Below are 26,257 nucleotides of genomic sequence, written 5' to 3'. Positions count from 1 at the left end.
AAGCAATGATTGGACTTTTTTTCTAACTTTCACTTCATCTCCTGTTTCACTTTCTCTCTCTCTCTCTCTCTCTCTCTCTCTCTATATATATATATATATATATATATATATATATATAAACACAACTTGTTATGATTGAGCATGGAAACTCTGACTTACACCCCTCCTCCTATCTTTGATTAATTGGTCAATATTTGAAGTAATAAGATTTCTAAAATTAAGATTTGTTTAAAATTCTTAAGAATTTGAAAATAAAAATACATTATATAAAGATGAACTAAACATTGTAACGGCAACAAACCCGACCATATCAGCCACCGAGACTCTCATCAATGTAGATAGTCTTACTTGATGTCTTGGTGATTAGTCCTGATCAGATCATAAAAAGATGATTCTTACCATTGATATGGGGCCTGTGACCATTTTATATATTACAAACATGCAGCTTGAAAAATCAACCACCATTCTCATGTAAGATACTCACTCCACTGATGTACAGAAAATTATTCATGAGGATGGCCTCGAGATTAGTATTATTTGCCAGAAGGCAGTTCACAATTCATATCATCAAAATTCCAGTCTGAACCACAATTCAATTCTTACAGAAAACTAGCCATCACAAATCACAGGATCCAGGATACAAGCTAGAGAAGAAAAATGCCCTCAAGATCTCATTAACACAAGAGGAAACAAAAAAAAAAAAGGAAATAAAAGGTTCCCCAAGTAGTCTTGTCAAACCCTACCAACATTCCATGTGACTACATAATTGTGCAGCAACACATTCATAAGCACAAAGGGCAGCACAAGAACTAAATCAGAACATAGTAGGAAGATGAGTGCAAAAAGAAAACGAAAATGAACCACAATGGAAAAGCTCCAACCAGTGATTAATTCAAGTCTGACCGAGCCCTAGTAATACATGAGCTGCTGTGCTGCACTCACATTTTGGAACCCGCCATCGTAGATCACCTGGCTGGCGCCAGCGCCCATCCCCATTGCAGCTTGTTTCAGAGCATGCTGGCCCTGAACATGAATCAACGCTTGGTTTGCGCCTGCGCCAGCCAATGCCAACGAGCGATCATAACCAAAGAAGTCAGCTGCAGAGAGTCCAGGGAATGCAGCAGCAGGTGGGGGCAGTGGCATGGAGGCTGTCCCAGGTGGGGTTGGTTTGCTGCCCCAAGAACACTGACACACGAATGACAAAATGCACTAAGCAAATATGCAGCATCTATTTATATACAGTAAAATGTGCAATAAAATAAACCTCGCGCAAAAGAACTACTAGGGTAAATCAATTCTTTTTTATTCCATCAGTGGTGGGCAGAACATAACTTCCGATAGTTAGGTAACAGATGGATGATATTCCCACACCATTAAAGCCAAGATGATAGCATCACTCAACAGTCCACAGCTTCTATGGTGTATATGAATGAGGACATGGTGATGATGTATCAGACTACTTAAGGTATAGTTTATATGTGTGAACAATTAGAGAAATAACATTAAAGTTCATCCAAACAGTATACAAGAGTAGCATGAAATGAAGATTGAACTAAATAAAATATGCCATCAAGACAAGCCTTGTCAAACCCCTAATTGTTCAGATAAGAGTAATTCAATGTATCAAAAACATCATGTCACACTAACAGCTACCAGTTCAAATGGAGTAATCCCCAAAGCATCAACATCTGAAGAATTCAGACTAGTCATATCCACAGATATATCTCAAAGAGTATGCATTGAAATTCACAGTTACAAGACAGAAAACAATCCAACCATACCTTGATTGGCTTCCCACAGAGCATTCGACCATTCCCCACTTGAATAGCCAGAGCAGCTTCAGAATGGTTGCTGTATCTCACAAAACCAAACCCTTTATCACGTTGTACACGTACTTCCTCAATCACTCCAGCACCAAGGGTATGGAAATGGCGGTGGAGATCTAGTTGGGTAACCTGGCAGTAATACTACATCTCAACAAAAACCAGAAAAATGACCTTCCCAGAAAACATACCCCTAACTTGCAAAGCCAACAATGACACAATCAAACATCTATGACAAGCTTTTGATATTAGTTAAGTCTGATTCCTATGGGAGGAGAGAGAACAAAACAGAGAGCTGAATGCTTGCCTCGTGAGCAAGGTTCCCAACATATACAGTTGTGTATTGTGGGTTATTCTCTGGACCATCATCATTCGTATTGTCTTGGCCATCTTCTGCAGAGGAAAAAAATATAATAAATCAAAATGCCATGCCAAAATAATTGCTCAACAGTTCCAGCAAATTGTTTATTCTGTAAGGCAATGATCATATAACTGAAATACCTCAGACTGAGGTACGTAATCATCTTACATTAAAAAAAAGTGACTTCTTAATTCAACACAAACTCAAGTAATCATCAAACACAAAACATGTTAAAACTCAGCAAAAGGATAATAGGGAAAGAGAATTCCTTTTGATATTAAGGGGCTCAGAATGTCTCAGTTGATGTTCATGGATGATAACTTCATCGCTCTGTAGGGTACCAGTAGGTCTCGTACTCGCATTCTGAAGGCCCTAGAATGCTTTGCCTACTCAAAAGAATTCTTAGGTCTTGGATAAAGCCATTAATCGTTTCATTCACACCTATTGGAGGTTATTCTGGAGTAACACTTCACTCTAAAAAGTAAAATGCATGTTATTAGTTGGAGAAAGATGTCTAATTTCTAAGATGTATTAATTGCAGTTAAAGACATTAATCTTTCATTCACACTCAGTGATTTAAAAAGCGCTAGGCGCCAAGGTCCAAAAACGCCCGAGGCGCTAGGCGCTCGCCCAAGCGCTCGCCCGAGCGAAGCGAGGCGCTAAAATATAAAAATATATAATATAATTAATAAATATAATTATTTAAAATTTTAAATAAAAATATGCTATTAAATTAAGAAAGGGAAAGGGAGCGGCGGCAACGGCGAGCGACGACGGGAAAGGGAAAGGGAGCGGGAGGCACAAGCAGCGGGAGGGCTCGTGGGAGGCGCGAGCAGCGGGAGGGCTCGCGGGAGTCACGAGCAGAGGGAAGGCTCACGGGAGGCGCGAGCAGCGGGAGGGCTCGCGGGAGGCGTGAGCAGCTGGGAGGGCTCGCGGGAGGCGCGAGCAGCGGGAGTCGCGAGCAGAGGGAAGGCTCGTGGGAGTCGCGAGCAGCGGGAGGGCTCGCGACTGGGCTTGCGGGAGGCGCGAGCAGCTGGAGGGCTCGCGGGAGGCGCGACCAGTGGGAGGCGCGACCAGCGATAGCGACGAGCAGCGGCAGCGGGAGCAGGAGCGACGAGCAGCGAGATCGGGAGCGGCAGCGGGTTAGGGTTGGGTAAGGGTTATATCGATTTAGTTGGTTCGATTGAACGAACTAATAACCGAACCAGGACCGAACCAGACCTAAAATCCTGGTTCGGTCGCCTTGGTTTACCCAGGCGCTCGCCCGAAGCGCCCAGCACCTGGGCTCGGGCGAGCGCCCAGGCGGCGCCTGTTTGAAGCGCGCCGCCTGGGACATTAGCGAGGCGCTCGGGCCTCGCCTCGCCTCGCCCAAGCGCCTAGGCGAGCGCCCCTTTCAATCACTGTTCACACTTGTAGAAAAGTTTTCCTGGAGTAAACAAATCACATAAGTTAATAAAAGGTATCTACAGCTAAGGTTTATGGTGGATTAGGCCTTAAGAGTTCTTCGCACTATCAAGTCTAATGGTCTTTGGTTAAGAAACCTTATTGCTAAGAATGGTCATTCTAATCCTTGGCAACAAAGAAAATACTTTGGCTATTAATGGTCACTCTATTACTGGAAAGTCCCAATATTACTGGTACTGGAGAAAAATATATTACCTTATGGATCTTGTCAAGATGATATGAGTAATTAACTCTCTAAATGGCTTTACCCTAGGGCAGGAAAATTTTGATAAAAAGCACCCATCAAAATTTTGCTTCAGCCTCTACAACCACAAACCAAGCCAGCAAAATCAACACTAGAATATCATAAAAAATGGAACCCTGCCCATGACTTACAAATGTACAGAAATAACTTATCATCTATCATGGTAATTTTTAATGATGAACAACTAACATGCTTGGGGAAAAAAATCTATGCCAACCATTCAACAAGAACAACTTTCTTAGTACAGCACAGTTTAGACCACTTTACTAAAACTAAATAATATGACAAACACACGAAATACACAGATATCATAAAAGCATCAGAGTCCACCACACAATCAAAGTAACTTACTAGGCCACCTCAACAAAACCATGTAAAGATGTTATCCGTACAAAGGAATGAGTTCAACTCAGTATGACTTATAATTGTTATACATTGTTATCATGAACACTGCATAGTTTGTGAGAGCTAACACCCTAACCTACTAAAAAGCAAAAAAGAAAAGGAAAGGACATTTCTAATTATCTTTCGACACAAAACTTATAAAAAATGACAGCAGATTAACAAATACAACTGCATAACTCAAAAGAACAATTTATTACATATAACTACTGCACCAGTTCATGGTGGCACCCACCTACAGATCCATTTGTTGGATCTACCACACTCTTCGAATCCGATATTTGTTTGTCTTCATTAGCATTAGCTCCCTTAGTAGCCCAATTACAACGGATTTGCCGACTGCCAAGCCACTTGCCTACATAATGTCAATATAAGATTGTTCAAATTTACAACCTTCTAACATGAGAATTGCCAGTCAGATGACTATAACTAGTTAACCATAGCTGCTTTCTTACTTTAAGAAGCATAAAGTACATTCACATTAAAAAAAGGCCCATTTATCTGAATGTATGTAATATATGCAATGGGAAACAGCAACAATCTTAATGATGCTAACATGATAACATCAACATCAACCAGTGAACAGAAGCTTGAACTATGAAGCAAGCAGCCTGATACTAGTGATTGGTACTTCACTGAAGAAGTAATGACAAGAAATTGACAAAGAGCAACTCACCATTTAGGTCATTTATGGCACTTTGAGCATCCTGTCAAAATAATAGTCAAAAAACTTTTTGGAGGAAATTCCATACTGGATGATCTGAAGCTGATTATCAACTGATCAACTGACCTGTTGATTCCGGAAAGAAACAAAACCAAACCCCCTTGAGCGCCCAGTTTTTTGGTCCCACATGACCCTTGCATCTCTACAACAAAAGGAAAAACACAACTCCATGTGATATCAAGGATGAAAAGACAAATTTTCATAAACATTAAGGGAGAAGGGCAAGGTTATAGACTGACTATCTACACAGCTAACCATAAAAGAAACCAAAAGAAGAAATTGAAAATTAACAAGTTTCCAAAACAACAACATTATGAAAACAAATGTCAGGGTCATGAAAGCTTACGAGCAGCTTGTATACACACAGAAGCATGCAAACAAGGTGGCATCTGTGACCTCAGGGCTAAGGTCACCAACAAAGATGTTATAATGACCTATATATGCCAAATAAAAAGCATTATAATGTCAGCAATTTTCCATACGATAAGCCAATCTGCACTGCAGCACAAATTTTTTAAAAGAAAGGATTGGAAATTTCAACCTGATGTGTCCTCTCTTTGCCCACTCGCATATGCCCAATTAACCTTAAGAGGTTGGCCAAAGCTGCAAAGTTCCAACCATGACAAGTACTATCAAAGAGACAACACGAAAAAAAAAAAAAAGATAACATACAACAAAACTTGATTATACAACTTACAGCTGCCTCCCGTTAAGTGTTATAATTGCAAGCGCAGCTGATTGGCGATCATAATAATCAACAAAACCAAATGATGACTGCAAAATGAAAACAATACTTGATGAGCAGATCAGAGTGTTTAAACTTTAAACAACATGGATTAAAAGACCAGTCAGTATCACACCATACTGTATAGTAATTATCATGCCATAATTAGTGTTTTCGAAAGTGCCAGGCACCAAGGTACCAAAAGTCCCGAGGCACTAGGCACTTGCTTAGGCGCTCCCAAATATTAAAATGCAAAAAATGTATACCTACTATTTATTTACAATTTAAAAAATATATACCGAGCGACCAAAGCGAGGTGTTCTTGTTATCTACCTAACAGTGTACTGTTATGTCCTAACTCCTAACAGTGTACCCACCTAAAAGTGTTTACAAGTTCCTAACATTTTAACAAAGTCCAATTAATAAGAGAGTATTAAACGAAGTGCTCAAGCTAGTGCAGAAAATAGGAGATCATTTCACAAAGCTGTTGTTGTTACCTATAGACTAAGATAGAAGAGATGGAGAAGTAACCAGTTGGCGAAAGGTTGTGGAGTATGGCATCGAGGAAGGCAGCAGCGCATGGCGGAGGAAGGTTGTGTTCTCCAACTCAGGCAAGGTTCACACAAGTGTGGTGGTGCTTAGGGTGGAGAAAGGTGGCAATCAATAGCAGAATGAAGCTAGTCAATGATGAAAGCTGCACAGGCGAACAAACAAAGCTTCACACAGCAATGTAGGGCGAAGGAGGCTCGCAATCAATGACGTAAGCCGAAGGAAGCCACTGCACACAGTGGCATAGGGCAGAGGAGGCTCGTGGTTGATGATTTAAACCGAAGGAAGACATTGCACACACTGGCGTATTGACACGGACTTAGCTGGTTTTGCCTAAGTCGTGCGGCACCCTTGCGCGTCCGTCCGCAAAGGTCAGCCTCCCCGAAGCCTCCCATTGTCCCTTAGGACCAACAAAAGAGAGAACGGGTTAAAGAGAACGCCTCAAACGGGATCCACAAGCAAACATGTCCGAAAAACACTTCATAGACAAAGCAAATTACAAACAGACTTTACAAGCTCTGAACAGTGGCACAACAAAGGGTAAAATGGTCCATTACAGACCGAAAAGCTCTCGCACGTGTCTACATGACACAACCTTTATTTACAAGCCTAAAGAGGCCACCAACCCAACTAAAATGGGACTTATAAGCCTTCGGCTGCCCCTTTACATTCTGTACAAGGCATGAACATGCCAAACGACACGAACATACATAAGCATTACATCAAACACCTTGTTTAGAAGTTTGTCCGTGACATTCTCCCCCACTTATCCCTTCGACGTCCTCGTCGAAGCCTTTGTGAACACTGCAACTCTTCACCTTTGCTGAGTCTTCAATCTTCTGCTTTAGCTGCAATGCGCCTCCTGGCTCCCAGCTGCTCTCCGCTGCTGTTTCTGAGTAGTCGAACCTTTGATCCGCCATGCTGCTTCAACTCACCAATGACTCTTGACTCTGGTGTGGGGTTGGCTGAGTTGTGTTGATCATTGTTGATTCTTACGGATCCCCCAAATGAAGGAAAAAGACCATCCTTACTGCGCCAGTCTCTCAAAATTTCCACATGCTGCTTGAACTGGGTGGATGCTTGTTGGAGCTTTAACCAGCATCGCCTCGCAAACTTCTGAAGTTTTGGGTCCTTCCTCCACAAAATCTGCTCATTGACTCTTCTTTCAGTTAGTTGTCACATCCAAGTAGGTTCGCATCACTTCCGCTTTCGATTGGCATTTCGTTGGGAAATGAAGCGGACAATCTACTCTCAGTAGCACTGATCACCGTTGGTGAGGATTTGACAACTGTTGTCTTCCATTATCTTCGAAGGGTCTTTGAACTTGTGCAGAGCTCCTCTGCTGGATAGATAAGAGAACTGGGGTACTCGGTTTCGCCCATTCTCTTAAGAGTTGAGAAGGCAAAGGTTACTTGACTTCGCCCGCCTCCTCGAGGTTGTACTTCATGCATCGAGCTGGTTACTGGCCTTCGCCTGCTCTTTGCTCACACTTCTGAAGCACTTGAAGTGTTTGCACTCCTTGCGTTGAGTTAGCTACTGTGATTCACCTTCTCAATGTCATTGAACTTCTGGAATGCAGGAAGTTTTCACCCCAACTTGGAGTAATTCTCTGATAGATGAGGTCGCCTCTGGGATTGTACCATCTTCTCCATCAACCCTGCCGCCTACTCCACTGAGTAGCAAAGGTACAGCACCACGTACTGCCTGCTTCGTTCCTTGGTCGTGCACTCTTGCATGACCCGAAGTCCTTCACTTACGGCTATCTTGATGAGAAACTTGTTGACACCGGTCTTACGAAGTTTCTTGGCCTCTGCCCTTCAGCCTTGTCTCGGTACTTGGAGATTGCCTCTGCATGCTCCACCTCCTCGGCCCCTTTCACGACCAAGCGCTCTCCCTCCGTGAGAGCAAGGGATCAATGACTTTGACGGAAGTCCCGCCTCTGCGGTACCATGGCGCTGCCATGCCCATGGCCCTACTATCCGTCGCCTCGCATCTACATCCCTTTTCTTCACAATCAGTAGATATGCCTTCGTGACACTCCTCTGAGTCCACCTCCATTCTCACTGATTGCTTGATTTTGGGTAGCTAAGTCCCTCTGGACTTGTCGTCGCTTCCTCGCCCCTTTCGACCTCCTGCTTCAACACCTCTGTGTTCTCCAAGCAGTCTGTTTGGTCGATGGAAAGACAGACTGCAACTCCCATGCATGGCCTCTGCCATCACGTTGTAGGGTTTGCACCGATTCTGTTCTCCTTAGCTTCCTTGGTAGCAACGTTCGCTTACTCGGCCTTGTCCTCTGACTTGCCGGGCTCCCTTAAGCGAATATGAGCTCTGGAGCAGTCCAACTCTCCAGCTGCTTCGATCATACCTCTGCATGATCAAGTTCCTCCCATGGAACTCACTGGTACTTGCATTCGAACTTTTCCCTTGGTGGAACCCAGCCCCCATATGCTGATGACCAAGGCTTTCATCCGAAGCAAAATTCGATGCACGCACGGAAGACCCGCCTCTGCAGTACCATGGCCTTCACTCCTTGAATCCATAGCCCTTCTTGCCGTCGTGTTGTTCACCGAAGTGGAGCTCCCAGTAGCTCCCGATCATACCTCCATATGATCTAGTCCCTCCCGGGACTCTGTCGTGTGTATCGCATTGCCACGAACTGTCCCACCACGATCCGCTACACCATGTCGCCTCCTGGTGACATCTCCATTGCATTCTGATCCTTGTGGAATAAACTCGAATTGTGAACCCTCCATGTGTGGCCTCTGCCAATACATCGCAGGGTCTCCTCCACCTTCGATTTTGTTCGCTCCTTTGGCAATCGATCTTCATCCACCCACTCTTGGGTCACACCTAGATGAAGCACCGCTCTAGGACAGTCCGTCGCCTAGAAGCTCCCGAAGTCCACCGACTTCGCTGTAAATTGTGCACCATTGCCTGGATCCTGGGCCTCTGCCCCTACCAGCACAATCTCCGCTGCGCACCGCTTCCTTCATAGCAACTCGAATGGCAACACTATGGCATATTCTTCAAGAGTACCCGCCTCTACATCCTCTTGCCCCGTGCTAAGGCCTTCTGAACTCAATTTCGCCTCCGCAAATTGAGTCGCCTTAGTTCCTCCATCAAATGCTCCTCCGAGATAAGGTGCATGTGCCCCGAAGCTCCCTTCGTCTTTGGCACCATGCAAGATGAGTCTGCTCCATCAGAATGAAGGACCCATGGAACAACATGATCTTACTCTTGCCTCTGCAAGAGTTCATGTCCTTGACCTCTGTCTAAGGAAAGCACTGTGCCTCTGCTCCATGTTCCAACTTCTATGCTGGCTCCCTTCAAGCGGCTTGAGTACTTCGCCAAGTTACCCCCAAGTTGCTCCGCTCCTCGTTTTTTTTTTTTTGCATTGAGTTGATGGTGGCCCTCACGCCCACCATTCCACGGGTCAGCCCTCCCTTGAGTCCGATCTCCATATCGACTCTAAGTGTGCCTTCATTTAAGTTGCTTCAAGTCGCTCCCCCACTTGATCTCGCAATGCATCCACCCATGCATTCTCTCGAGCGAGATCATGTGACAACTCCTCGCTGCTTGCTCGGTCCATTGAGCTTCGTGGAGTTGTTGTTTGTGAGGTACTCCTCCTCAGCATGTGAAGTCCGTCTCACATGATTCTCCCTCTGGAGAGCCGAGACTTATCCCTCCTGGATAACTGTCCCGTTGGAGCAACATCTCTCTTCGTTTCGGAGACCACCCTCCCCTTGGACTACTCCGATCTGCTGAACAAACTGTGCATTGTTCTGCCTCTTGCAAACGCACTTGCTAGATTGCGCCTCCACGTCAATACAGCCACCGCTGCACCCCTCCAGGCCTAGCAACATGCTGAACTCGTTGCACACTTCAGCCTCCTCCGGACGTATCCTTCGCATGCCGAAGAGAAAGTTTCAATGCTCCATGGCGCCGAGTCTCGGTCGCCTTGGGATGGCCACGAACAATCCATCGTCCGCATACAAGCCCATGCATGAGTACCGAATTCTTCGAGTTAGCAATTCCCCTCACCTCTGTGAGCTTTGCACAACTCTTTCGGTCGCTGAGCAACTCATTCCACTTTGCATGGTCTCGTCCTTTTGCCAAGCGCCTCGCTTGCCTTGAGCACCATCAAGTAAAGTTGTCAACGTTGAGCCGTAGCTCAAACTCAGCCATCCCAACCTTTGTGCGCTCCAGATTCTTCCAAGCTTGCTTGTTCTCGTGGTGCCTCTTGCGCGAAGGGTTGGCCATTCCTCTGAATGCCAATCTCAGATGCCCGCTCCTCTGAGCGACTCTTTTCCCTACATCTCCATGCCCGTTTTCCCTCAAACGGTCGCGCATGTGCTGACTGCCCTCAACGCAGCCCCGCTAGGTCCCCCACGTTTGCATGTCAAGTGTTTCTATGAGTGCTTGTCCCGCTCTGATACCATATGACACGGACTTAGCTGGTTTTGCCTAAGTCGTGCGGCACCCTTGCGCGTCCGTCCGCAAAGGTCAGCCTCCCCGAAGCCTCCCATTGTCCCTTAGGACCAACAAAAGAGAGAACGGGTTAAAGAGAACGCCTCAAACGGGATCCACAAGCAAACATGTCCGAAAAACACTTCATAGACAAAGCAAATTACAAACAGACTTTACAAGCTCTGAACAGTGGCACAACAAAGGGTAAAATGGTCCATTACAGACCGAAAAGCTCTCGCACGTGTCTACATGACACAACCTTTATTTACAAGCCTAAAGAGACCACCAACCCAACTAAAATGGGACTTATAAGCCTTCGGCTGCCCCTTTACATTCTGTACAAGGCATGAACATGCCAAACGACACGGACATACATAAGCATTACATCAAACACCTTGCTTAGAAGTTTGTCCGTGACAGTATGGCAGAGGAGGCTTGTAATCGACAGTGTAAGGCGAAGGAAGACGCTACACACATCGACATAGGGCGGAGGAGGCTCACAGTAGGGTTACTTCCGTGGGGTTTGGTTGGTTTGGTTTGGTTGAGCGCAAAGGGGGGGAGAGGGGAGAGAGAAAATTCTTGATTAGTTGGTTTGGTTGAACCAACTAATTCCTATTGATTTCACCCAATCAAAGCCCAACCGAACCCATGCTTTATTTGGCTCGGGCGCATACCTAAGTCGCCCAACGCCTGGGCTAAGGAGTGCGCCCAAATGGCACCTCATTGAATCGCCAAGCCCGAACTTGTTATGAGGTTCTTAGGCTTTGCCTCGCCTCACTCGGGCACCTAGGCGAACACTGGCCATAATAGAAACTATAAAGTACAGGTTGTGACAGTATAGCCACCGTGCATACCACAGTGCATAGCACACTGTGCCACTGCCCTGAATGCAATAGTTGTATACGTATGTTACCTTCTGATGTCTGTCGATGAAAACCCATGATCATAACACGGATAGCAATAGTGAGTACCATGCTGCCTGGATATACACATTCCAGCCAATTTCAGCTGACATATCATGCGTTTTTGGCCAAATCATTTCAATGAAAAGTGGAAACCCAACCATTTTGGCAACACACTATAAAGCCCACTCCGCCAGCATGCTGCCAATGTTATGTGAGATCTCCCTCAACATTCATCTTATATACCACTTTCCTGCAGCCACATGGACCCAAATCCAGCAAATCACCAATTCCACTCTTTTTGATGATCCATCCATCCACAAATCAACAGAACTAGTACTAGCAGCCTAGAAAGTCTGACAACAAAAGGCAAATTCACATCTTCCACTTCCATCTCCCTTTCCATTATCTCCCTCCCTCTACCAACACTGCCTAGTTGCAGTAGAGTTCCAATGACATCCCATCCTAGAGGCACAAAGACATTTCACAGTGAACTCCTAAATCCTTGAACTTCAAATTTTGCAGCTCGATTTTCTAGATAAACAGTCTTCATTGTCCATGCATACCAGCATGTCACTGAATGCCAATTGGAAGTCCCATGGCAGCAGGTAAAATGCTACTTCTTTCATTTTTCTCATTCTTTTTTCCATTTAAATTTATTTCCTGAACAAACAGTTCCATAACATGACGAGGATGGGGTTTCTTTTGATATTTTGTTTCTGATTAATTTTTAAAGAAGTTGTGTATGTTCCTCTTTTTCTTTGTCTTCTAGTTAACTATATTTTGCACTTCCAGCGGCAAGCAACTAGCCATGTTGATTTTAGCCACATCCAAACAATCTTATGATGCACTTTCAACTGCTTTGCTAGAAAGTTCTTGACGAGTTAACTATTTCTAGCAACTGGTAATATTTAAGATTTTACATGTCCAATATGTGAAAGTTACAAATCAAAATACTTAAGAAGAATGATAATGCAAGCATCACATGTAAGGCCATGGATGTGCTAGGCCATGAACATTCCATCCCAACTGACTCTAATAAGATATAAGGTACTTCACTTGTTTATACTTCATGTTTCAGTACTCTGATTCTTCTGTAAGGTAGTTGACTACAGTTGCATCGTTATTATAGTTAAAACAGGAAAAACCTCTTTATTAGTCTGACACCATCAAGGTGCCAACTGCATCATTTGTAGGTACGGTATGATACTAGTACCATAGTGATTGAATAGGGGAACAATATGGCTCCAGTCTCTGAAAAGGCAAAACCTTGAAGAGTGTGATTTCCCACTCATGACTACTAGCATGACAGTCCTAAAAAGATGGACCCTAATTTATGGAGGCCAAAATATGTGGGTGATGGATCATGTTCAGAAATAAAGCAAGCTATTCCTTTGATGCAGATACTGAAATTGCAATACTAACAACTAAATTTCAACAAAATTAAACAGTATAAGCACTTCTACCAAATACCTATCTTGAAATGGAGGATATAAGATACCTTCTCTTTTCTAATGAGCTTGCATCCTTCAACAAGGCCAGTACTTTGGAAAACCTCTTGAAGAAGAGCTTCAGTTACCTGAAGATGAACGTTACCTACATACCTGTATTTATTCATACACAATAATGCAAGAAAGAAATCAGAATCGAACAAATAATCACCATAGGAGGCGGAAATTAAAATTTTCAGACACCATCCACATCGCACATCACTAATCATAAAAATTTGTGGACTCTTGCAGTCTAAATTCACATATAGTATGACTGCTTCTAATAGAAAACCAGGATTTTTTACATGGTAAAAATAAAATAGTCATGTTTGATTTCTTGACTCCATAAAACAGGTCAAAAAATAAACGAGTCTCAAGCTTTTGAGGATGCCATCTGTAAACGAAGGTACCAATCAATATTATTATGAAAGTCAATAAAACTACTGCAACAATTTGCTGAAAACAAGCTAAAGAATGCACAAACTGAAGGTAGGAATCATCCCACTTATACATAGTTCAGAAAATAGAGCGCATATGCCTATGCAAAAAGGCTACAAATATATACACAAAAGATAAACAAAAAAAGCCCTAGCGACACTCACACACTGCGACATGTGCTGGGATCAAATCCAGGAGGCAGATTCCCACTTAGAATTGGCTCTATCTGCAAAATAGAAATGTAAATAAACAAAAAAAAAAAAACAGAGCCCCCACAAACAATAAAAAGACCACCTTAAAACTACAGTAGTCTTAAGCCCACCACCTCGCAATGATGTAACAAAAGGTTCCACTAAAATATGCTAACACAAGTCAGAAAGAAGAAAAAACATTCAGAGTCCTAAAAAGCATCTCCTAATGCTTACTTGCATTCATTTCCACAGCAAAAGGAATCACATTTACTATGTCAAGAATTTACACTAAGCTCCACTCAAAACATATATATATATATAGACACAAGCGCATACGATCATGAAATCCAAAATACGGAATGAATCTGAATATAAGTGATCAATCTGACTTTCATATGATTTCTGAGGTAGCTTTGACTTTTAACAGCACAACTACCAGTGCCCCTCCGCCCCAACAATTGAATTTAAATTTAAAATCAACAAAAATTAAGCCAAGAACTTTGAGGGTTTCAGAATAAAAGAAACAAGAACACCAAGCTTTTCAATACGCTTGGTATAAGGCATCTCTTGCGAACCCTAATTTCCCAAGTCGCTACCTAATAACGCTTCCAATAACCCGCAAAAGAGAGCAATTTACCGCAGCACGCCTTCGATACGAACATATAATAAAGAACGTATAGCGCAATCCACTAAAGGAAAACCTAGCTTTGTAACCGACGTCGACGACACCCTCGCCTCCACCCTAAAACAACCATCCTCCGCAAGCACCGCCCACCGGAGCGAGTACGAAATGCTCAAAAGAGAAGATGCAAATTTTTAATCCAACCTCCGAGATGGACCCGGAAGGGGATTCGAGGGCAACCTGAGGCGCGGCCAAGAGGCCGGGGTGGGGGTAGAGGGACTGCTGCTGCTGGAGGAGGAGCGCCTGCTGCATCAACGCCTGCTGCTGCTGCTTGAGCCTCTGCTGCTGCATCGTTCCTCGCCCTAGGCTTGTCCTCCGTCACCAATCCGCTTCCAGATCGATCGAATCGAGGGAGATAATGCTAGTTTTTTCACGGACGAAGAAAAGAGGCGAAGAAAGAAACCCTCCAAGTGGAAGAAGAAGAAGGGGGCTGAAAGGAGATCGATAGGGCTCGAAGAGAAGGGGAGGTGGAAAACGAGGGCTACGGAGGCGAGCGTTTGAGGAGACAAAGCCGGCCGTCCCGTGCCCGCTCCATTGACTATGCCACGTGCCAGTCACGTGGTAATAAGGCATTCCCCTGCTAATAACTACTACTGCTCTGCTTCTCTTCCTCTCGGAGATCAGAGTATGAACAGAACAGCATTGTCGCATTCCATCAGAAGAATTGTGAAGATTGCATCATTTTTCTACAGGAATTACACGTTGAATCAGGAAATGGAGTGAAGGAAACGTAGCAAGAGATCAGAAAGAGCCAGAGATCGTTTAGGAAGTTCATGGTTTTCTGCATCTGGTAAAAGAAGCTTTGGTATGGCATGAACACCAACATCCCAAGGAGATTGAAGTTCTTGGATGAGCTGAGGAATTCATGGTGAAAGAAATCAGAAACAAGCTAAAGAAGACACTGGCAGTATCAGAACAGGTTCAAGGTTGAATTCATCAGAGAAGTCTCTTGAATCATGTAAACATTTACATGAGATCATTCAAGTAAAAATAAGTAAGACAAAAGCTGCATTTCACAGTAATTCATGCAAAAGAAACTGGTAATTGAAATCTTTGGCATGGCACGAACACCAACATTCCTGAATGAGCTGAGACAAGAATCTGTTCATCTGAGACAAGGATCTCTCCAGGTCACATGGTACTATTGATGGTCATAAAATGCTATATGCAGAAGTTTAGAGCTACAATCAATCCACAAAAAACATCCAAGTTGGAATATTGACATACTTCTCATATATTGTGTTCAATATAAATTTTGCCAAATGGTAAGCTGTTTGCCTCCTGTAGAAAGCCATGCTTTGTCAAAATGCCAACAATTCATGATTCCTTATAGATGATGATTAGCAGATCCTGAAACCATCAAATTTGATGTTCTAAGTTGAAGAATTTACATCTAAGGAAAATTGGGAAAAGGAGTATCATATAATGATACTGTAGATGTACTCAAGGTAAGGTGTGAGAAGACCTAAAAGATCATGTTTTTAATCTCACACCCAACAATTAAAGGATGATATCAAAAAGATAGAGCCCCACAAAGTAGATGCTAGAAATACCATATTCAATGGATCACTGATGCATGCATTGAAGTACCATAATGGATACACAGAATACATGAGACTTTCTATGTACAGCACCCTACTTAAATTTTCTGATCCCTGGAATCTAAGAACAATTAAAACTTGAAATATCCATCACAGCGATATCATAAGAAGATAAGTTATCTTAATTTGGGCCATCACTAATCTCTGTATCTTATAATACAGAGGATTAGGAAAAAGAATTATACTTGAATATTAATTTACCGTTCTAGTGAGTTAGATACCTTTTTGTTTTTTTGGTGTCAGACATCTTGATTAATAAGTAAACATACATCATAACCAAATTTGAGGCTAATTATATATTACCCTCTCTAGTTAGATCTCTTTTGTATCCTGATATCTAGATTTAAAAAATTTATATTAGAATCCCTATAGTTGTGAAAGTGAAACATCAAACTCCATTTATCCTAACGCTGTTAGATTTATCGATGAAAGCATAAAAACGATATGCAAAAGAATAATTTCAACGTCATAATCATTTTTAATAATGACAGATGGTGACGCCACTAGGGGCCGTGGGTGACAATTGTAGATGAGAAGGGAGAGCGACGACGACAAATGAGGCAAAAGGAGAGGAGGAAGAGGATGACACAAATGTCGACACTCTACACCTGCGTTGGCACTTGCATCTGCGTTGATGCCAATACAGATGTCGAGTGACCCTTTCGCCACTCTCGTCCGCGTCGGAGCTAACGCCACTGCCGAGCGGCACCGCCGCAGATGCAGAGTGTTAGCATCTACGTCGTGCTCTTCCTCCTTTCCTTTTGCCTCATCTCTCGCCGTCGCTCTCCCACCTCATCCACCTGTGACCCCATCGATGTTGTCGTCTGCCACCACCGCAAATGTAATTGGAAAGTTAAAATTACTTTTTTACCCAACATTTTTGTGCTTTCGTCGATAAAACTGACGACATTAGGATAAATAGAGTTAGATGTTTCACTTTCATAACCATAGAGATTACAATATAAATTTTTTAAGCTTAGAGATCGAGATACTAAAGAGGTCCGACTATAGTGAGTAATATGTAATTAGCCCGTAAATTTGAGAGGACAAAGTTAGGATAAGCTAAATGCATAGAATTTGAGAGTATTGAATACATAATATATGGATTAATGCAAGAAAATTTTGGAAGGTGAATTATGTCACTCTTGTGTTCTTATGAAAAGACCATAAGATGGATATTTCCACCATGAATTATGTCAGATTACCACATGATAAGCTCCTCACTATTTATGACCCTTTTTTGGGCCATATTTTCTCATTTTTGATGAAAAAACAATTCACTGAACCATCTTAAAGATTAGAAATCCATTAGTTTAACTCCAATTCTAAGTGATAGACCAAACATTCATGATCTACAACAATGTCACTGCTGATCTGCTGATTGCTTTGTCAAAAGCATTTACTTCTTTTTTTTTCTTGATTATATATGACTAATAATTGCAACCTTTACAGAACACTGCAACCACCGAAGTTCATGTAGATATCAGGATGAGAATAGGAGCAACTTAGGTGCTGACTGAATTTTGAACACCTGATTTCTTATAAAGCTTCAGCCATTCATACATGTTAATTTGAGATCAAATGGTTGTTTCAGACTATTAAATGAAAAAGATCAATTTCTTTCATTAAGGATAATTAGCTGACACACAAACTTTGGATGAGAATGATGTTTGGTAGGGTACTGTTCCTCATAAAAGATTAGCAGATCACCAATTCCACCTATATTTCATGATTAGCTACTACATTGATTCTTCAGGTACAGATAGATCCTTTTGTCTCTCATATTTGGTAGAAACTTCACATCAAACAGCAGTTTGCTGGATATGTTGTTGTCCTTAATGTTGCACCTTAAATTTCAAAACATAGCAAACATGTGAAACCCCTAAAAAGTTCATGATTCATAGTCACTATGTATTGTATCTCACTCTCACATGTTTCTACCTAAAAGCAAACTGACCTAATCCAATAAACAACTGTTATGGAAGGAAAATGATGACAATACTAATAATGAATAGTTTTAACAAGTTCATTGCACAAGGACCACCAAAGAATTAGAACAATAAACAAAAGGATTTGCCATAGAACTTTTAGGATCTTGATCTAAAACATCTCCCGGTTGTTTAGCAGCGGACCTAATTATTCTGAGATCTATTTAACAAGTGGTTATTTTTTCCGTAAAGAATAAGCGGTGATGATGGATTTCAAGCTAGCGTCTTCAAAAATTATCAAACGATATTTTGAACCATCGATTTTTGATGAGTAAATTTCGTACACAATCACTACGCGAATATTTTAGATATATACATGATCATTTACTAAACAAAAGATTCATTGGGGATTTGCCGGCTACCTAACTTTGATCCATTGTCCTTTGATCAAACCTTAAGAATCAAAGACAGATTTCTTATGAAGAAGGTGAACATTCAAAGACACTATAGTCACCCTCTCCTATTTCCACACAATTCACAAGTTGTCATCTGACCCATCCCCATCACCTGCTGCCTTGTGATCCACCCCAAATGAAAGGCTTGGCCTCCCAACACCATTTCATCTGTCTTTCGATTCTTCAATTGTAAATTTGTATGAAGGCATGACTTGTTTGGTAAAATTAAAGCCTAATCAAACACATGCTTGTAGGTTTGTACTCTCAAGAAGCTGACCCTAATTGAAAAGGGCCAAGTTTAGGTTCCAATAGAAGATAATTGTTCTTGGCAGACACAGAAAAAGATAAATGTAGGTTTGTCCTCTCAAGAAGCTGACCCTAATTGAAAAGGGTCAAAGTTTAGGTTCCAATAGAAGATAATTGTTCTTGGCAGCACACAGAAGATGAAAAGATAAGTAGAACTTACTAGCAGCTAAAGGATTAATCATTTTCTTGATGGATAAACTCAATGCTATGGATTATTTGTTGGAAATTAGAGTTAATTCCTCATTCATCAAATAATTATGGTCATCTTTTTCATCATTTACTCGCATCCATAACCACATTTGGCCTAATTTGATGTTCTACAGGTTCTCTGTTTCTACCTGCATACAAATATATCTAAGCTACACATTTATCTAAAACTGTTAATAACAAAGAATCAGAACTAAGGGGATAAGCAATTGGGTCTCTTTCCCCTCTGTTAAACTGAATCAGAACTAAGGCTGATAGAAATTGAATCACATGGACCTGTTGAACAGAACTTGTAGAACTTTTTTCTTACTTCACAGAGACTGTATTAATTGAGAAAATATAGTGACAAATGGCAGACTTGCATTTTCGGTTGGCGATAGATCTAAACTTAGGAGTTTAGATTTATCGAACACTTGTGAACAATTTTAGCCAGTGCACAGAATTGAACAGCATTCCTGCTAGCAAAATCTGAAATAAGTGGATGTACATTCACAAGTTTCCTTGATTTCTATATGGAAAAATTAGCTACAGAGTGTTAAGAAAGAATTCAGAAATCTAAGTCATCAGCGACAACGATACAAAGTTTTTACAGTGGTTTTCTTCAAGCCGGGCATCATTTGAGCTTGGCATGATCTCCTATCTGCTGTGCTCAGAGCTTAGCCTCCTGAGGACCCAAGGCAAGCCATAATCTGTTCTCTTGCTTCACAGGAGTGACCATTCCAGGAGAGGATGAAACCTGATATGGTGCTCTTGAATGGATCCTGAAAATTTGTTTCAAGAGGTATTAAGTTAGTCGACACAGCATTGCGACAATAGATCCAACAAGAATAATTCAGCAATATTTCCTCTCCGCTTGGAAAACCATGAGACAATTATATCACCTACCGATCTTTTCTCTTCTCGAGGAATCGCTGGAGCGAAACCTTTCTAGCGATAGGAAGATCTGCAGTTCAACCAAACAACAACATCACTAACTTGTGGCTTTGCAAAGCTGGTGTCATGCTAATTTTGACAACAAGGTGGAGAGACTCATTACAAGAAAGATTAGGCTGTGCTGTTCTTGGTAGATTGCCAAAGTTTTGTGCAGTTGAGTTCCCTCTGCTTGCAAGCTGAAACAGATCCTTGGCCTTCTCGAGTGGAAAATTGTCGAACACCAACACCTTCCCTCCGTAGAAGATCGTGAGTGGGGCTCTTTCTTGTTCCCTGCAGTACAAGCAACCATTAGAACTGACCTGAACACCTTCAATCTTTCTCTTTGCTCACGAACATCAAATTGAAGTAGAACATGCGATGAAATGACAGACAACGAGCACAATCATGGATCGACGTGAATCTAGAACTGGGTGAAGATTTCGGACCTGGCATTTTCCGGCACCGCCGCATGGGAGGGGCCGAAGCCGGCACGCTCGGGAAACAGCTCCATGAAAACGCCTTCTTCCTGCTCGCCCTCTCCGCTCGAGACGTCCGCTCCCGGCAACAGGCTTATGGTGGTAGGCGGCCGAAACGCTTCCGATTTGCCTAAAAAATTGGGTCGAAATGAATCATTCGAAAATAATTATCCAAAAAAAACCATAATTTCTAGCCCGAATTATCAGATAGGAAAGGCAAAAAACAACGCATAAATCCAACAAAGAAAACCCTTATTTTCCCATCAAAATCCACCGCAAGCTCTCACCTTTGGTGGCGTCTTGGGGTCGGGGCGCCATCCCGAGCCCCAAGTCGGCGATTCTCCCCTTCTCCTTGATGTACTGGCTGAGGAGGTTGCAGGTGACGGCGAAGTTGGTCTTCCCCTGCTTCCGCGCCGCCATCTCAATCGTCTCTTTCCCTCTCTCGGGCAAGTAGCTCCTCCCAAGATCAAGCTCCAAATCCGCCAATATCCCCTCTTCCTTCTCTTCTCGATGCCTCTTGCCTCCGCTTTGCCTTCCATCATCTTCATTTATAGTATGCCATCGTTGCCGTGTCGCGCGGAGTCGGTGATTTAGAACACGTGACCAGTGCTTCGTGTCGTGTGGTTGCGGTGCCGTGCCGCGTCGTGCTTCCCCTATCGTGTGTCGTCGGTGAATTAGACAACGTGACTTAATAGAATATACTATTAAAAACTATATAAAAATAAAACAATATTATATTAAACAAGTAAAAGAAAAAAGGTGGAGAAAATGACAAGGTGGGGTGGGTGGGTGGATGGGGTTAAACGAGAGAGAGAGAGAGAGAGCATTCAAGACGATTGCTTCAACCTTTTTCTAATTTTCTAATATATTTATTTTGATTAAAATAAATAATTTATTTTGTGAGGTGGGCTGTTTGGAGGTTGGATTGCGGTGGTGGCGGTGTCGGCACGGAGGGAGCAAGCGAAGCACGGCGTGGAAAACGTGGAGAAATTGTTATGGGATGAGATGGATCACAACCGTATCCACCGTGATCATGTTTAAGTTGACTTTTACCGAGTCAGAGACACTTAACATCATCTGGAATATTCTAGCTGACTAAATCACACTAGAAAAGTCTCTCTCTCTCTCCGTGAATGATTCAATCAATCTGAACAATCATAGGTGAATTCTTAGAAAAATTTTAGGCTTTTATGTTTTTTTTTTTTCAAAAATCCTAACATTACACATCCTTTCTTTTCGTTTCTCTCTCTTTATACTCTCTTTGGTTTGGTTCAATAAATTAAAAATCAGTCTAAAAAATTAAATAAAATATAATTAATATAAAATTTTAAATTTATAAAAATTAGAAAAAAAAATATTCTGAAGGCATACGATTGTGTAATATATATAATCATGTTTATATATATATATATATATATAATCATGTTTATATATATATATATATATATATATATATATATATATATATATATATATATATAAAGAAGAAACTCTTAATATAAAATAAATTAAAAAAATTTTTGTCATAATCCGAATATGATGGTCTAACTAGCCTAATTAGCCTATCAACTTTGTTTGATGTAAATCACTGATCAAAATGCTTAAGTTGAAATTGATAATAGTGACACTAATCTTAATCTTACTCATTTTCAATGTGACACTAATCTAAGATATTATATATTTTTTTTTAATTCTCCCAATAATATTTACCTATTTGAATTATGTCATCCTCGGTAGAGATTATGCTTTTTATGTGGACAATTAGGATCATGTGGGAGAAGGGAGACACACTCCCATTTTCTTTTTTTTTTAATCAATTGAGCATATCTAGTTTATGAGTAATTTTAATGGAAACCAAAAATGCAACATAAAAAGTAGATTCAACAATTAATTATGATTAAATTGCTTTACCATATTATTATAGAATGTTTAAATATTTTTATGTTCTAATCATGATAAAATATTTTTTTATAAATATATCATAATTTTAGAATAATTATGTAGACATGAACACAAAGATTTAGTGTCTGCACTGTCCAACTTAGAAAGAGTTATAGAATAAAAAGAAATTAATTGAGTTGTTCATTACATTAGCTGCATGTGCAAAATGTCAAACTTCAAGAAATCTTCCAACACTTCAATCTACCTAAATCACTCAGATGAGTCTAAATGCAGAAAAGATACTGTTCAATCACAATAACTATGCATGTCATGAGAACCATTTCAAAAACATCAGAATTGCAAAATGCCAGTCATCATCATGATGAACTTCAATGTCAAACAATCAGGAAGCAGAATGAAAATATGAAACTTTCAATCAAGTTTCGATTAATTACCAGAACAAAAAGCAATCATACAAACCCTAATTTTCAATTTTATCAGAAGAACTAACAATCGCAAAGGGGATTTATGTAGCCATTTTGAAATAAACCGCAATAAAAGTTGCAGACAAGATCTTTGAAGCACCCCAAAAATGGTAATGAATGAGTGAGGATTGCAGAGCATGATGTTAATCCAGATCAAGAAATTCCATCCTCTTTCTCATAGAGCCTTTGAGATCTGTGGCATCCCTTTCAGCTCTTTGAGCCTGTTAGAAGTGCACAATAACCTCATCATTAGAAGAATGACTTCAAGCATACTTTCTTAGCAATAAATGACAAGGACATGCTACTACAATCTTCAAGATGCAATATGAGCATAAACTACTAGCCAAAAGTGTCCTAATTATACTTTTGAACATATTCACTGGACCCTAATTAAATAGGCCTGAGAACATGCTATGGTTAGCAGTTGCGAGCGATGCTTTTGAGAGCTTCCCCAAAAATCCAGGACCATGCATGTGAAGCTTATCCAAAAGTCACTGACATTGCACAAACTATACTGACACATCCTTTAAGCAAGTCCGAAATAACAGAACAAAAAGGAACAAGCAGGACGACATGTAACCTACTTGACTATTAACTGCATGAAGGTGGCAGCACATGAAGTCACAAGAAGAAAACAAGTAGCCAGAAGATATGTGAGGGCAACTAAGAATACAAGTACATTTAAGTTACATGATAATTAATGCAGAGGCATCTAGAATAGCACATCAAAAATTTTTAATCAAGCCTCTGGAAGCATGTACAACAGTACAAGAGTATACAATTACAAGTATGTTCTAAGTGAAGGTAGCAGCATATGAAGTTACAAGAAAAGAACAAGCAGATAGAAGATATGTGAAGGGATCTAAGAATACATACAAATATACATTAAATGATAATTAATGCAGAGGCATCTAGAGCAGTACAAAAAGAAAATTTTAATCAAGCCTCTAGAAGCATGTACAACAGTACAAGAGTATATGATTACAAGTATGTTCCAAGCGATGGAACTCACCCTTTTTATCTCCGCAGCTGAAACACATATCATGTGGGCTGGGAGCTCCTCCCTCTCCAAGTCCTTGCAGATTTTGACCAGCATACAGTAAACAAAACGTCATCAAGAATCCAACAAATTAATAGTGAGTTCAGTTAAAAAAGAGATATCAATACCAGTTCTCCTATTAAGACCACATTCTCTCCACGGATCACATAGAGACCTAGAGGAATATCACAGTACAGATCTCCTACAATTACTCGATCACAAGCACCTTCAAGAACCACATTTGCTGTAAACAATAAATATTGTCACTGAAGCATATCTATAGTGAGTAAATAAAGCTCTTGTTCACAAAAAAAGCATAAATAGATACCAAATTGGTCAAAAGAACGAAGAATGCCCAAAAGCTTTCGCCCATCACGTAATAACACAAGAAGCTTTTCTGTGAAAAGGAAAAACAACAATCAGAAGCTTGTTGAGATTGTTAAATGTGAAGTGAAACTTTGAAAAAATTAGGCAATAGACAAGGCTGCACATTAAATCCAATAACTTCCATGATTATCTTTGTGCATACCCTCCAAAACAGGCAGGCTACACATTTGATCATTTCCTCTGCATTAATCAAAATATGAAATCTGGAATGACCATTGAAAAGAGGTATATCTTCAAGTGAATTAGGCACTTCAAGCAACCAACCATGCCATGCATCATGCATCAAGACCAGGAACCGGTCTTTGAGATCAATGTGTTCTTGCAGGTGCAAAACAAGGGCAAGGAATAAATATTTCCATGCATTAAGACTAATCCCACACTCAAATATTTTTGCTGTCACTGCCTAGTGAAGCTATAAGCTGCAATATTGCAATGAACATGAAAGAAAGTTGCATTTGACTAGTATCTTGTCAGATTATTTGAGGGCAGAAACAGGACGTCAGAAAAACATATATGATCTGCTTCAAATGTTCTTGTGCTGTGCAAAGGTCATACACTTTCTTCAGTTTAAAAAATATACTAGTCATCGCAAGTTAAGTCAGTAGACCAACTGAATAAAGTTATACAACCATCTGTTTTTACTGTAGAGATCCTTAAAAAAACAATCTACCCAACAATTTCCAACAGTAGACCAACTGAATAAAGTTACACAACCATCTGTTTTGACTGTAGAGATCCTTAAAAAGAAAATCTACCCAACAATTTCCAACCTAACATCTCGTCTGGAATTGCATTACTCGAGCAACTCGAATTCACCATATAACCAATGAACCCTTAAATGATAGCCACATAGCTATACTATTAAGTTTGTGTATTCAAACAAGTCAAATAGGGCTTTTTTTTTTTTGCAGGTATATTTGATCTTGACAAGAACAGTAACCACCAACCCTGCTAGTTAAACAAGAATGCATTGGAGCCAACCCTCATTGACATAACTTTTACAATGAACACTTGGAAAAACATAACCAGGTCGCTTCTTAGATCTTATGAGACCACTATCCACAATAAAGAGAAAGCAGTGGAAGAAATTCGAATCAGATGAATAAAAAAAATCCATATATAGGATATTTGTAATCCATAACAAGTTCTGCCTTACTAATCAAAGTGAAGTAACAAAGAATTGCAAGATAGAAAACGTAGGTAATATAATAGATAACAAAATTGGAACTTTTGACCAAAGCAAGATTGGTCAAATAGAACGATTGTTAGAACATAAGGTCCAAATCTAAAAGCTGATAACCAATCTAGCACTAAGATATTCCGCACAATTCATTGCAGAAAATTAATGCAGCAAAACTATGTAAAGGTTTGCAACAATAGGAGCAACTAGCCAAAGCTTACTGTCAAGGTAGCTCGCAAGAGAGTTCGAGAGGGCTAAAATAAGACAACAAAACCGGAACTTTCGACCAAAGCAAGATTGGTGAAATAGATCGGATGTTAGAACATAAGGTCCAAATCTAAAAGATAATAACCAATCTAGCACTAATATATTCCCGCTTATTCATCACACAACAAAACTATGCAAAGATTTTCCACAACAAGAGAAACCGGCCAAAGATTACTGTCAAGGTAGCTCGCAAGGGAGGTGGAGAGCAAGACATCTTCCGGTCCCGACCACGACATTGCGCCACAACCCGTTCGGACTGTTAAAAGTCACCTGCAATTTCTCCAGATCTCCCACAAGTAGCATTGAAGGCCCGGATGCTCCACTGCCTCACCACTCCCTAGCTCACGATCTCCCCAAATTTCCTCACAGAAAAATGCAACCTTTGGAAACCCTAGCGTCGACAAATTTGCTTCCGCGGATCCACTCCCAATCCCCAAAATCCGAACGCTGGCCGGCAAAGCGACGCCCTTTTTATCTCGACGAAGAACAGATACAAAGAATCGGAAGGGAAAGATCAAGAAAAAGGAGGATGGTTTCTTGCAAGGATCAGTGGATCACGCGATGCAGAGATGGACAGGGAAGAAATACGATGCGAGATGAACGGCAGAGATCGCATCTAGCCATGTCGCTGGTCGATGGATGACTTCTTTCAAGCGCACGTTACACGCAATA

General features: G+C 41.1%; 3 protein-coding genes across 7 annotated transcripts; all 3 read right to left on the bottom strand.

Moving 5' to 3' along the window:
• Positions 1 to 581: 581 nt before the first annotated feature.
• LOC103977145 (oligouridylate-binding protein 1) lies at positions 582 to 15,290 on the bottom strand. Of its 4 annotated transcripts, none has more exons than XM_065098014.1 (12): positions 14,642 to 15,290; positions 13,753 to 13,814; positions 13,162 to 13,264; positions 5,716 to 5,792; positions 5,560 to 5,621; positions 5,365 to 5,452; positions 5,085 to 5,160; positions 4,971 to 5,001; positions 4,530 to 4,649; positions 2,131 to 2,213; positions 1,782 to 1,967; positions 582 to 1,185 (listed from the first exon to the last, which is right to left on the bottom strand). In XM_065098014.1, exons 1-12 carry the CDS (start codon positions 14,750 to 14,752, stop codon positions 910 to 912), a joined length of 1,275 nt encoding a protein of 424 aa, XP_064954086.1. In that variant the 5' UTR covers positions 14,753 to 15,290; the 3' UTR covers positions 582 to 909. The 4 variants fall into 4 exon arrangements, with proteins under 4 accessions (XP_064954086.1, XP_064954085.1, XP_064954088.1 ...); XM_065098013.1 differs by having other exon boundaries at positions 2,131 to 2,216; positions 14,642 to 15,288; XM_065098016.1 differs by having other exon boundaries at positions 1,782 to 1,955; positions 14,642 to 15,106.
• A 4,107-nt stretch (positions 15,291 to 19,397) lies between these two features.
• LOC103977146 (protein TIFY 10a) lies at positions 19,398 to 20,876 on the bottom strand. Its single transcript, XM_009392582.3, has 5 exons — positions 20,634 to 20,876; positions 20,317 to 20,476; positions 19,995 to 20,161; positions 19,844 to 19,901; positions 19,398 to 19,719 (listed from the first exon to the last, which is right to left on the bottom strand). Exons 1-5 carry the CDS (start codon positions 20,764 to 20,766, stop codon positions 19,608 to 19,610), a joined length of 630 nt encoding a protein of 209 aa, XP_009390857.2. The 5' UTR covers positions 20,767 to 20,876; the 3' UTR covers positions 19,398 to 19,607.
• Positions 20,877 to 22,643: 1,767 nt separating this feature from the next.
• LOC103977147 (sm-like protein LSM1B) lies at positions 22,644 to 26,183 on the bottom strand. Of its 2 annotated transcripts, none has more exons than XM_009392583.3 (5): positions 25,761 to 26,183; positions 24,080 to 24,148; positions 23,880 to 23,995; positions 23,725 to 23,787; positions 22,644 to 22,933 (listed from the first exon to the last, which is right to left on the bottom strand). In XM_009392583.3, the coding sequence occupies exons 1-5, from the start codon at positions 25,819 to 25,821 to the stop codon at positions 22,856 to 22,858; spliced, it is 387 nt and encodes a 128-aa protein (XP_009390858.1). In that variant the 5' UTR covers positions 25,822 to 26,183; the 3' UTR covers positions 22,644 to 22,855. The 2 variants fall into 2 exon arrangements, with proteins under 2 accessions (XP_009390858.1, XP_064954077.1); XM_065098005.1 differs by lacking the exon at positions 25,761 to 26,183 and adding an exon at positions 24,281 to 25,519.
• Between the last annotated feature and the right edge of the window lie 74 nt (positions 26,184 to 26,257).

Source organism: Musa acuminata, chromosome BXJ2-3 (assembly GCF_036884655.1).
Source record: "Musa acuminata AAA Group cultivar baxijiao chromosome BXJ2-3, Cavendish_Baxijiao_AAA, whole genome shotgun sequence".
NCBI lineage: Eukaryota > Viridiplantae > Streptophyta > Magnoliopsida > Zingiberales > Musaceae > Musa > Musa acuminata.
The sequence above is the reverse complement of the archived record's forward strand: the minus strand, read 5'-3'. Positions and strand labels throughout refer to the sequence as shown.